The sequence below is a fragment of the Leucopleurus acutus genome (assembly GCF_964270905.1).
Source record: "Leucopleurus acutus genome assembly, chromosome: 5".
NCBI lineage: Eukaryota > Metazoa > Chordata > Mammalia > Artiodactyla > Delphinidae > Leucopleurus > Leucopleurus acutus.
In genome coordinates this window covers 71,081,201-71,094,163 of record NC_139147.1, presented here as the reverse complement: position 1 = coordinate 71,094,163, position 12,963 = coordinate 71,081,201, and the positions used below count along the sequence as shown (strand labels likewise).

Below are 12,963 nucleotides of genomic sequence, written 5' to 3'. Positions count from 1 at the left end.
GCTTCTTCTGTCTACTGGGACATGGCCAGTTTTGAGTGGGCATAGGATTCATTTTGTATTAGCATCTGTTAGTAATACAGGCCCAATTAGATTTTGACAGCTTTTCATATTCGTTCATTAGAATTAGTGTCTGGGAATGGAACTGTTATCTAAAAATTAAAGAGCATGTTGGTCATAAGATGGCCACCCTAACTCCACTCTGTTCTCCCTCTTGTTCCCAAAAGTAATTTAACACTGGTGCTTGCAAATTTTTTAAAGTTTTCATCTCTTGTGTAAACTGAATAGGTAAGAAGAAAAAGTAATATAAATTGATATAATATATAAATTGATAAACAATTCACATGATAATGCAGTAACAAAACTCAGTAGGTCTAGGCGACAAGAACAAAATGTCTTTACAGTAATTTTAAGAACACCCCCTAGAGATTTATGCATTGGTATATAGGTATTTTAATTTTAACATAAAAAGACAAGAGAAAATTTTTTGTCTGCACAGAAAATATAATCAAGTATCTAATTCTGTCATAAACCAATTTTAACTTATAAATATATTGTTGGCAGATAACATGAAAAAATTAGTATTTTCTTGGCTATAATTCATTATGGTGCTCAGAGAGAATGCTGGAATTTTGGTTTAGAGATGGTTTGAAATAACTTTAAACTTTAAAAAATTATTTATATTTTGATAGAATTTTCTGAGAACTAGTCCAAGATTTCTTAGGAGCCAGTAATAAAGAAAAGAGCAAACTAAAATATATATTTTTAGTGATATCTCTTTATATAAAGAGAAAATTTAAAAAATTTTCGTCATTGATTTAGTCATTAGTTTAGTAACTAGTTATCAGTTGTTTGTCCTTAACTCAGTTTTTGGCCATAACTTGGGTGGCCTTGAGAAAACTCCTAAATTTCTTCATCCATATAGACTATGCTCTTTACGGAGTGCTTTGAATCTTGTGTGTAGGTGCTATTTAAGTGTTTAGATACAATGTTTTGTATTTGGGTAGCCTTGGTGAAATCTTAGTTTCACTTTCATAAAATCTTTGAAAGGTAATACTCTGTACACAATAATTTGAAAAGTCAGAATTTAAATGAAATGGACCAGACATAAAATGTATGGGGAGAATTTGGAGACCCATGCAAGGAATTGGGACTTATTTTTAAAGAAGCAGGGTTTTTTAAAAAAATATTTATTTATTTATTTGGTTGTGCTGGGTCTTAGTTGCGGCACATGGGCTCCTTAGTTGTGGCCCGTGGGCTCCTTAGTTGTGTCTCACGGGCTCCTCAGTTGCAGCTCGCCGGCCCCTTAGTTGTGTCATGTGAACTCTTAGTTGTGGCATGCATGTGGAATCTAGTTCCCTGACCAGGGAATAAACCTGTGCCCCCTGCGTTGGGAGCATGAAGTCTTAACCACTGTGCCACCAGGGAAGTGAAATGGGACCTTTTAGGACTACACATACACACCCGTACGTGCATGCATACATACAAACGTATGTGAGGTTGTCCGAGAGATAGAGAGAGAAAGACACACATTTCACTTATCTGGAGGTCATGTATTTGGCAGTTACAACTAACCCAATCACAGTTGAAAGGGGGTATTTAGAACTGACTTCTGAGATGTTCAAATGGATGTAACATAACTTACTATAGTACTTACAGATATACTTTGGTCCTTTCAGATAGTACCCACTTAATTTTTTTTTTTTTTTTTTTTTTTTTTGCGGTACGCGGGCCTTTCACTGTTGTGGCCTCTCCCGTTGCGGAGCACAGGCTCCGGACGTGCAGGCTCAGCGGCCATGGCTCACAGGCCCAGCTGCTCCACTGCATGCGGGATCCTCCCAGACCGGGGCACGAACCCGTGTCCCCTGCATCGGCAGGCGGACTCTCAACCACTGCGCCACCAGGGAAGCCCCCCACTTAATTTTATTATAGTTATTCAAATAAACTTGGCTATCTGTTTTCTAGGCTACAGCATATTAGAAGAAAATTTAAGAGGTCTAAAAGTGAATACTGCCGGAGACAGGCACACTGTTACAATAGTGAAATTGACAGCTGAGCCTGCTAGTAAAGGGTAACAGTGATCTGAGAGTCAGACACTGCAGTATGGAGGCCTCTGGCATGGGGCCAAATCCCCACACACCTATGTAACCCCTAGGGCTTCACTGTGTCACAGGTGGATTCAGTATTAGTTGTTTATAGTGGTTACCTTGAGGCTTCAAGAAAAGTTTGAATTGCTGGCTGAGTACTCATAATTCAGCGTTTCTTTCTTTTTTTTAGCGTGGAACTAGTTTTTTGATTAAAAAAACTTTTTTTTAATTCAGTGTTTCTTAAAATGTGGTCAGTTGGCTTCATGAGTCTCAATTTGCTGGGACTGTTTGTTCAAAATACTGAATCCTAGAGTTCATTCCAGACATATTGATTCCCACGAGCCTAAAACTTAAGAACCATTGCTGTAAGATGACAGATAAGAATATTTTTAGGGAAGATAATTTTAGAAGATTATCAAAATTGGTAAAAAAAAAAAAGAAAAAAGTTAGAACCTAAAGCAGTATCTTATCTGAATATCATTAACATTAAATGTTTACTATGTGCTTAAGCACTGTACTCTAATACACGGTCATGTTTTTTTGCTGACAGTTGCCTCAGTACCTTTGAGGTTAGTTTAATATTATTCCAGTTTTTTAGATGAGGAACTCGAGAAAGTGACTTAATGGTGGTATAATGTTGATTGTTGTCAATTATTGTTTCAATTTGATCGCTGTCTACTTGAACTGGTCTACCCGACCGTGGAGCACTGTCCAGCAAGAAATCTCCAGCACACAACTTCACAAACCACTTTTGACATGTTCGATTAGTCACAGCGCCTTCTCCATACACTGCACAAAACTTTCTGTGCGTTTCAGTTGTGTTTTTACCTTTCTTGAAATAATAAAGCATAATATGCCGAAAATGCTTTTTTTCTTCCATCTTCAGTATTAAAATTGCTACACAAAAATTCACCAATTTTGTTAAGTCTTTTTTTTTTTTTTTTTTTTTTTCCGGTACGCGGGTCTCTCACTGCTGTGGCCTCTCCCATTGCGGAGCACAGGCTCCGGACGCACAGGCTCAGCGGCCATAGCTCACGGACCCAGCCGCTCCGCGGCATGTGGGATCTTCCCAGACCGGGGCACGAACCCGTGTCCCCTGCATCGGCAGGCAGACTCCCAGCCACTGCGCCACCAGGGAAGCCCAAGTCTTTTTTTAAATGCTTGCTGATATGACAGCTGTCACATACAGTCTAACAAAATTGTTTCGAATGAAGTTAAAGACAGCTAAGTGCTACTAGAGCCATCTTACGGAAAAGACCGAACAAAACTTTTGGCCCACCCAATACTTTATTATTTATTTATTTATTTTAAATAATCATATGGTATTTGTCTGTTTTCAGTTCCCTCTTTTTAAAAAAATTAATTAATTTTAGTTTTGGCTGCGTTGGGTCTTTTTTGCTGTGCGCAGGCTTTCTCTAATTGCGGCAAGCAGGGGCTACTCTTTGTTGCAGTGTGAGGGCTTCTCATTGTGGTGGCTTCTCTTTGTTGCACAGAATGGGCTGTAGGCATGCAGGCTTCAGTAGTTGTGGCTCGCGGGCTCAGTATTTGTCGCTCATCGGGCTCTAGAGCACAGGCTCAGTAGTTGTGGCACACAGGCTTAGTTGCTCTGTGGCATGTGGGATCTTCCCGGACCAGGGCTCGAACCCATGTCTCCTGCATTGGCAGGCGGATTCTTAATCACTGTGCCACCAGGGAAGTCCTCCACCCAATACTTTAGTTTAAAGTAATATCATTTTAACTCAGTTCTCTCAGTAAGTTACTTACATGAAAGTAAGTGTCATCCATATGCCCAAACCTTAAATGATTTTAGGCTGACTCAGAAGAATCCAGAACCCTGTCTGTTGCTTGGAGCAGGGACTGCCAGAGAGATCTGGGCCTTTAGGATCTCTGCTAATCCTGGAGATTCCCAATGGTGGGTGCCTACAGACTGTCAGGTACCCTTCTAGGTGCTGTGGATACAACAGCGAATACGCTGGAAACATTCATTATCCCCATGTTCTTATGGAGTTTGTATTGTAAGTAGTTGGAGACTTTAAGTTAACATTTATTTAAGATACTTTGAAAGTTATAGGTGATATAAAGTGAAACAGTCATTACTGTGAGAGATTATGACAGCAGGGATTTTTTTCTAGGGGTTATTTTGAGATAGGTGACAATAAAAGTTATTGTTCAAATGGGGACACTTTTGAGAATAAAAAGGGGGTCTGCTAATAATTAGATTAGGGACAACAGGTGTAAGCCAGGACTGTCCTGGGCAAACTGCATCACATGGTTGAAGAGAGAACATTTGAGCTGAGACCTGAATAGTGAGGAACCTGCAGTGGAGTCAACCTAGCGGGTAAAGGAAGAATGTTAGAGAGAGGGCAAGCTGGTAATAGTTTACTAGGCAAGGTTTGGGGGAAGAACCTGAAAATGAAATAAAGGAAAGACAAGGTCTAGGACAAGGAAAGTAAAGTATGTAATAGTAATTGGAAAGGGAAGGAGAGGTGGGGATTAAAGAACATGGGAAAGGAAGTTAAATTGGGGCTGTAGAATAGTCGGGGTTATTTTTTTCATTTAGCCAATACTTATCGCATGTTTTTCTTGTGCCAGGCATTGGGAGGCATTGGGGTTACAGGAATGAACAAAGAAGATTAAAGTATTGCCGTGGCAGCCATTGTGCAACTCTAGGAGCCCCATTCACATTGTGCTTTTCTTGTGGCTCTTATATTCTAGTGGACAGCTAGGAAACAAGAAAACAACTCAGCGGATTTCAGATAGTGCTGTATTAAAGGAGATAAAGTAGGGTGGTATGAAACAATTATATAAGGGCTTCTTTAGATATTTAGTGGGGAACCTGATAAGATGGATGAATGGTAACCGTCAGATTTGGAACAGCCTAGGTAGGTGTTTAGAGATCTAGCTTTGGGGAGAAGTTTCTGATTTGATGACGTTTTAAGCAATTTCTGCTATTACGGAATCTTGTGAAATGATGAGCAGGTTGAGTGGGGTGTTATGATGGACTGACCTGACAGAATGCTTGGTAAGCAAAGGTTAGGATGGTGATGGTTTACATTTTATATGCCTTCTATAGTGGTAAGATGGTAATATTAAAAGTAAAAAATAAATTAATTGGTAGTATTAAGTATGAGATTCAGAAAAAGATACACATGAAAATTTTCTTTTTTACTGATGGTTTTTATGTAATTTCATCCTTATTTAAAGAATCTCATTTGCATGTGACTATAAAGTCATTAACAGGTTGATGTTTAGTGATTTGAATTCACTTAAGGAACATAAGGGAGTAATATTATATGCCTTAAATTCATAGTTGCTTTAATTGTAAGGACTTTCACATGCATTAGCTCCTTTGCCCTTGAGATGTAAGAAAGGTCAAGAATTGATAAAATACCCATTTTAGAAATAAGAGAATCCCCTGAATTCAATGACAAATTAAGCTTTAGATATTCTTGATAGCTGTTTGAATTGCTTTTGGTCTGAAGGTTTAGGAGGCTGGGTTTATGGAGTGGTGTATTTGTTGCATTTGTTTTTATTTCTTCAGCCATGTAATCTGGGGAGCCCTAGTAGTTTTGCTTTTGTTTCTTTATTATTTTGGGAGTATTTGTAATTAGGGCTTATAAGTTGGAATAATATAAAATATTCAAGCTGATTGGGATTTTCAAAACCAAACCACATCATGAAATTGATTACTGATTGAGCTACCTTTTATGAACTGTATCATTTTTGTGCCTTGGTCAGAAAAATAAAATATATATATATATATATTTATTTATTTATAATTTTTTTATTTTAATGAGAACATATGATAAGAGGAGAGGATTTGGCTATATTAAGTATAAATTTATACAATGAAATTATTATTTCATGTTGATCCTTCTGTCTCTCCTTTGAAATAAGTTAGGGTAGAAATAAGTAAAGGTAGTTAAATAGTTGTGTTGAAATATCTAGAAATAAGTAAAGGTAGTTAAAAAGTTGTAACATTTCCTGCCAGCTAGAAAGGAATTAATTTGATGTCATCTAGCTTGGTTTTTTTTGGCCGCACCTCAAGCATGTGGGATCTTAGTTCCCTGACCAGGGATCAAACCTGTACCACCAGGGAAGTCCTCATCTAGCTAGTTTTAATTTAGTACATGCATTTCCATATTTCTTTATTTTCTAAAATACTGATTATGAAAATGAGAAAAACCAATGTACATTTGGTTTACATTCCACCTGAGAACGACTCTCAGTAATGCACAGGCTTCAAAGCGGTAGTTTTATTTAGTTTATATATATAGATCATTGTTTTTCTTGATTTAGAGAAAAAGTAAACTACTTTTTTCACATGACCTGTTTTGTTATAATAATGCAGAGCTATATGGTTGCTAGTGTATTGGTGTTTACAGTTGTTTTACTTTGGTATTACTGAATGCCATGTGTTCAGTTTAATTTATAAATATTTTTGTAGTGTTTTAAAAAATAACTACTAAGCTGTTTTTTGGGGTATGTTTAATGTGTTTGACACAAATGATACGAAGAAAACTGTACTTGAGCATCTTAATTCGAAAGGGAAAATAAAACTGTTTGGATTTAAACCCTGAAATGTAATTGTATTAAGTGAATAAATTATTTTTTCCAGGCAGACTCCAGGTTAAAAGCGCTTAATGCAACATTCAGAGTGAAAAACCCAGACAAGTAAGGTTTTGTTTTAATAACAGTTACAATGTTGTTTTGAATGGTGCCTATCAATCTATTTAATTTTTCATTTCTGAATGTATGCACTTTATTTGCTAAATATTTTAAATAGTAATTCACGTTAGTGAAATCCTTTTACAGTCTAAAACTGATTTTGAAATTTGGTAATTTAATTGGGATTAAGGTTGTAAGTAACTGAAGTTTTAGAAAATTAAACCACTGCTTTTTCCTAGAAGGATTTATTGAGTGTTGCTTAAGGTATCAGAAAAATGAGAAAAATAATTTTAATTTCATATAAAATAGTTTTTCTTATTAGACTTTGCTTGTCAGATATGTACAAAACTCAAGATAATATGTTATTTATTTTAATAATAAACTATCTACTTTGAATAGCAAAAAAACTTGATAGTTGCTTACTAGTATAATAATTTCGTGGAGATGTATTTATATGACAGTCACCTGACTTCATCAGTGTCACTTTGGTGTTTGTGAGAGCATTTCTGTATTAAAGAAAACTGATGTATTCAGAAATAACTTTCCTTAGGGTGGGATCTAGGTATTTAAGATTTGGTTTTGTTCATTCTCTGAATTTGGTGGATAATTCAGGCTCTTCATTATATGGACCTTTACCTGAAGCTTGCTTCAGCTATACTTTCCAGGTAGAAATGTGCTTAGGTAGATGAGGCTTTTCCATATTTGGTGACCAAGTTTATGAGGTCTGTCAGAATTTCTCTAGTCAGGCCTTCAGCGTTAACTTCTACATAGTGTAAATTCTTAGCAGACAAAGGCCAAGTTTGCATAGTCTGATAGCCTATTGTGCTGGACTTTATAAACCATAACACATTAACATTGTGCCTCTGGTTTTTAGTATACATTTTGAATATAAAATATAAATAAATATTTTAAAGTTTGGTAATTAAGAAATTGTGATGGTAACCATTGAGGTTTTTATTTTATTTTTTTAATAGACTTTATTTCTTAGAGTAGTTTTAGGTTCCTAGCAAAATTAAGTGGAAAGTACAGAGCTCCCAGGGACTCTCTGCCCCTACACTTACACAGCTGCCCCTAGAGATACAGAGCCGCCCCCATTATCCCTTACCAAAGTGGTACATTTGTTACGATTGATGAACCTACATTGACTCATTGTTACCCTCTCGAAGTCCATAGTTTACATTAGGGTTTACTCTTGGTGTTATATGTTATATGGGTTTTGACTAATGTATAATGACATGTATGTGTCATTACAGTATCATAAAAAGTATTTTCACTGCCCTAAAAATCCTCTTTGCTCTGCCTATTTATCCTTCCCTCCCCATAGCCCTGGCAACCACTGATCTTTTTACTATTCCCATAGTTTTGCCTTTTCTAGAATGTTGTATCATACAATACGGAGCATTCTCAGAAAGGCTTTTGCTTTGTAATATGCCTTTAAGGTTCCACTGCGGTTTTTATAAGGGCTATAATGACATCCATGGTATATGAGATGTTCTCTAGGTTAAGAACTAAATTATGTCACCCTCCAAAAAAAGCTTTGGAAAACCTAAGCAGCAAAGTTTATGACGTTGGTGAATGTACATTCATTAGAGGAGCATGTAGATGAGACAGTTTTTAAATTAATATTTAATATTATTGTTTTGTCAGTTGAATGTTTTTTAATTTAATGAAAAATATTTTGTCAACTGAATGTTTGTCTTCCCTTTTCTGACGTACCAGCTTTTCTAGATTGTTAAATTTTGTTTAATATTCTACATTATATATAGAATTGTAAATGTGATATGACCAATAACATAAACAAGGCAGTTTTTTGCTCCTAAGTTCTTGTTCAAGTATATAATTAATGTATAATTAGTAATAGAATTTGTTTGCCTTAAGTTTTAGATAAGAGAATTATCTATATCAGTCATCGTTGTAACAGATTTTTAATATACAGAATCCCTGTTCTAGGTCTGTCTGGCCCAATAGATTAATTATTATTCATACCATTACTGAAATAGTTTATATCACTAAAATACTTTAATTCCATTCTTTCTTAAAATGTAGAAAACCAGAAAGATTGTTTCAGAGGTTTCAAATGATACCTCTTCATGCATGTTTATTTTTATTCAAACTAGACTGTTAAAAGCAGTGAGGAGGAGGACCTTGAGTCTCTACTTTTTGTGGCAATACTTGGCTAATATTTAGGAGGTAGACTGAGTGAGTGGTAGAATGTATGGGATGAAAGAGAGGAGAAGGAAATACAGGTGGCACCTAGGTTTCATTGTTTAAACTGCTAGGGAATAGAGGAGAGAGATTTGATGGGATAGGGGAAGATAAGTTGAGCTTTGGATATGTAAACAGGTACAAATGTCTGCTAGTTAGTTGGCTTCATAGATACGGCTTTTAGGAGAGATTTGGGCTGGAGTTATATATTTGGAGTTCAGCAGCATGTAGATCATAATTGTGAAGCTTTGTGAATAAGTCACACAGAGTGTGTAGATTGAAAGATTGGTTGTAGAATGGTTGAGGACCTAGGGCTGAATCCTAAAGAAGCCAGTGCTTGAAGGGCGTTTTCCAAAGTGTAATCTGAGGATTACCAGCATCTGAATCCTGTGAATGCGTTTGTTATAAATTCAGATTCCTGAATTTATTCCTGTGTACAGTTCTGGTGGTTACTCATGCCCTCTTTTACTGAGAGGCCCTCAGTAGTGCTCTTAGCAAACACTTCAGGAGTCCTTTGCACACTAAAGTTGGCGGTATAAGAGATGAGTGAAGGGAGTGAGTCCTGCAAAGGAGACTTTAGGAATGACCCGAGAGTAAAAGGAAAATCATGAGAAATTAACACTGATGTCAGGGAAACAAATTTTTGAGGAGGGTGAGGTCAGGTGTTACATTGCTGGAAGAACGGTGGTAATAGAAGTTTCAGGTCTTATGGAGAACAGCAGACATCAGATTATAGAAACAAAGATTACTGAGCAGCATGAAGATTGTTAGAGACAATGAGTTTATGGTTGCACCATAAGATTTTCTTAGCACCATAAATTTTTTCCTGTTTTTTTGTTTTCAAACTAACAAATATTATCTCTATCTCAGTTCCACAGTGTAAATTATGAAGTCTTTTCTTGGCTTTAAAAATATCTAGAGAAAATATGGTTATTTTGTTTTAGAACTTTCTGAGTTTGCATCGGTGTGTAAATGTTTAAGGCTAGCAAATAGTTAAATAGAATCAGTTTTATTATTCTCAGGAACTGCTATTTTGTCGTTCAGTTTTTGACTTTTCATGAGACAAATGATGTTTTGTTTCCTGTTTCAGGAGATTTACAGAACTAAAACACTACAGTGATGAACTACAGTCTGTCATCTCACATCTTCTTCGAGTCAGAGCTGTAAGTGGTCCCCAAGAACTTTTTGACAGACATTAAAAAGGAAGTGCTTGGGCTTCCCTGGTGGCACAGTGGTTGAGAGTCCGCCTACCGATGCAGGGGACACGGGTTCGTGTCCCAGTCTGGGAAGATCCCACATGCCGCGGAGCGGCTGGACCCGTGAGCCATGGCCGCTGGGCCTGCGCGTCCGGAGCCTGTGCTCCGCGGCGGGAGATGCCACAGTGGTGAGAGGCCCACGTACCACAAAAAAAAAAAAAAAAAAAAAAGGAAGTGCTTCTCATTTACTCGTTATGTTTTTAAGTAATGGAAGATATTTATGATGAATAACTGATTTTTATATTCAAATTTGGTGTGTTCATCACCTAAATTGCATTTTTTAAAAAAACGTGAAATGTTTTCTGGCGTAAGTAACTTGAAGAATTTTAGCCTATAGTTTTCTCTGTAGTCTGTATATGGTTGTTTTGACATCTTATCGAAGGGCCTACCATTTCACTGTTGGAATATAATTAAGTGTGGGATTTTAGATCTACATATAATATCCTATTCTTTCAAGGTTTTTGTTTTTTGTTTTTTTCTTTTTTGTGGTACGCGGGCCTCTCACTGTTGTGGCCTCTCCCGTTGCAGAGCACAGGCTCTGGACGCGCAGGCTCAGCGGCCTGTCATTTTCTGTCATCACTGTTGTCTTTATAGCAGCACTGACATTGTATTCGGTACTCATTTGTTTATTATCTCCTCTACTAGTGTATGTGAGCTCCCAAGAGCAGGAGTTTGTTTTCTCACTGTCAAATCCCTAGAATAATGCCTGACTCAGAGTAGGCACCCACTACATATTCACTGAATGGATGAATAAATGGATGTATGTGCTGACAGTTTTTGTTTAAAAAAATCTTAAAAAGCAGTAACATAAATTACTTCTTGAATTTAATTATAACCAGCCAGGGAGAACTGGTTAGTAATGTATATTTGACAAGAAATATGACCTTTAAAGAAAAATGACCTTGTCATCAGAGAGCTTACAATACACAAGTAAGAGAATTCTGGGTATTGATATATTTACCCTAAACTTTATGAAAACAGGCTTCAGAAACTTAATTGACATAAAAGACAGCTTGAGCTTTTCAAAGGAAAGGCAGCACTTGTTCTGTGAGTGAAATTGAAATTCTGACTGTATAAATGAGATAACTGCCAATGGAAAATACAGAACAGCTAAAATCTTGATTGTTCTAAAATTAGGAGAAAGGCTGTTTAGTCATCGACAGTGACATAACAGTTAAAAATGGAAGGTTATAGCCCAACACTGACAGAAGCCTGCGAACAACACAGAAATCACCACGGTGAGGGCTTTTTTGTAGTATTCAGAGTGTCAGGAGAAGAAGGCTTAGACACTGTTTGATACAGATGATGAATTGTTAACAGACGAAGAGAAAATAGAATTATTTGGCTATCTTTTCTGACAAGGAGAATTCTTTTGAATGTAGAAAAGGCAAAAAATAAATGACTAACAGGTTAAAGAGTTAATATTTAAGACGTCAAAACAGAACAACCAGAAAGGGCAGGTGGCCCTAGACTGAGAGGAGCTGGATTTAGAACTTGTTTCTGGCATTTACCAGGTCCTTCAGGCAAATCCACTAACCTTTCAGAGTTTGTTTTCTTTGCTGGAAAATGGGAATATCTGCCTGGCACATAGTAGGTACTACATAAATATTTGTTATATGAATGAGTGTGTTATTCATAGAGTTGTGAGACTCAGATGAGATAATCTATGTTTTGTAAACGAAGACAAAAGGAAAATAATGCTAATCTAATATTTATTTACTGTTGTATATCAGCCAAACATATTGTGTTATTCTTAACTAATTCCGATAGTAGCCCTTTGAAGGTAGGTGCTGTAACTGTCCCCATTTCATAGATTAGGAAGCAGAGGCAAATGAATTAAGTAACTTGCCTCATATTATACTATAAATAGATATGATAAAGCCAGAATTTAAACCTTTGTCTGACTCCAGAACCCATGCTCTTAACCACCTACAAATGGTATATTGACAGAGGACGTGAATTCAGGTAGATTGAGGGAGAAGAGAATTGATTTTCATTGAGCCACCTTGCTTATTGCCAGGTACCTTACAAATGTCATCTTCTTTAATCCTCAGTCATATGATGAGGTTCATTTCCACATTTCCAAGAGAATGATGTAATACTAAGGCTAAGAGTAGTTTAATAAATTCTCAAAAGTCAAACCCTAAAGTAAGAAGGAGCTGGATCTTTTTTTTTTTTTAATATTTATTTATTTATTTTGGCTGCACTGGGTCTTAGTTGCAGCACTGGATCTTCGTTGCGGCACGTGGAATCTTTTGTTGTGGCATGCCGGCTCTTTGTTGTGGCTCATGGGCTTCTTTCTATGTGTGGTCCCTTGGCATGTGGGATCTTAGTTCCCTGACCTGGGATTGAACCCACGTCCCCTGCATTGGAAGGCATATTCTTTTTTTTTTTTTTTTTTTTTTGGAAGGCATATTCTTAACCACGGGACCACCAGGGAAGTCCCAGGGGCTGGAATTTGAATTCACATTTGTCTTACTCCAAATCCCTTACTTCCTACAACCATATTTGCTGCCTCTCTAGGGGAAATCAAATTTAAAAGGGAGCGAGGAGTGTTTAACTTTGCTAATACTCAAAAAATGTAAATTGAAATTATTGAGGCACTATTTAACATTTAATTTGTAGTCATATATAAAGATGGTAATATCTAGTGTTTGTGAAATATTTGGTGACAGTGGCATTGTGTAAAGTATTACATACAGTTCCTTTGGGAAAGATTTTGGCAGTAGTATCAGGAGTCCTAAATCTCA

General features: G+C 36.7%; 1 protein-coding gene across 3 annotated transcripts in view; it reads left to right on the top strand.

Annotated features, from left to right (window-relative positions):
- SNX4 (sorting nexin 4) overlaps positions 1–12,963 on the top strand; it is a gene marked incomplete at both ends in the record, with an annotated part of 62,859 nt that overhangs the window by 20,725 nt on the left and 29,171 nt on the right. For all 3 annotated transcript variants that reach the window (XM_082839988.1, XM_082839989.1, XM_082839987.1), the window contains 2 exons: positions 6,703–6,758; positions 10,048–10,120. In XM_082839988.1, coding sequence (XP_082696114.1) covers positions 6,703–6,758; positions 10,048–10,120 — 129 coding nt within the window. The remainder of the gene's footprint in view (positions 1–6,702; positions 6,759–10,047; positions 10,121–12,963) is intronic.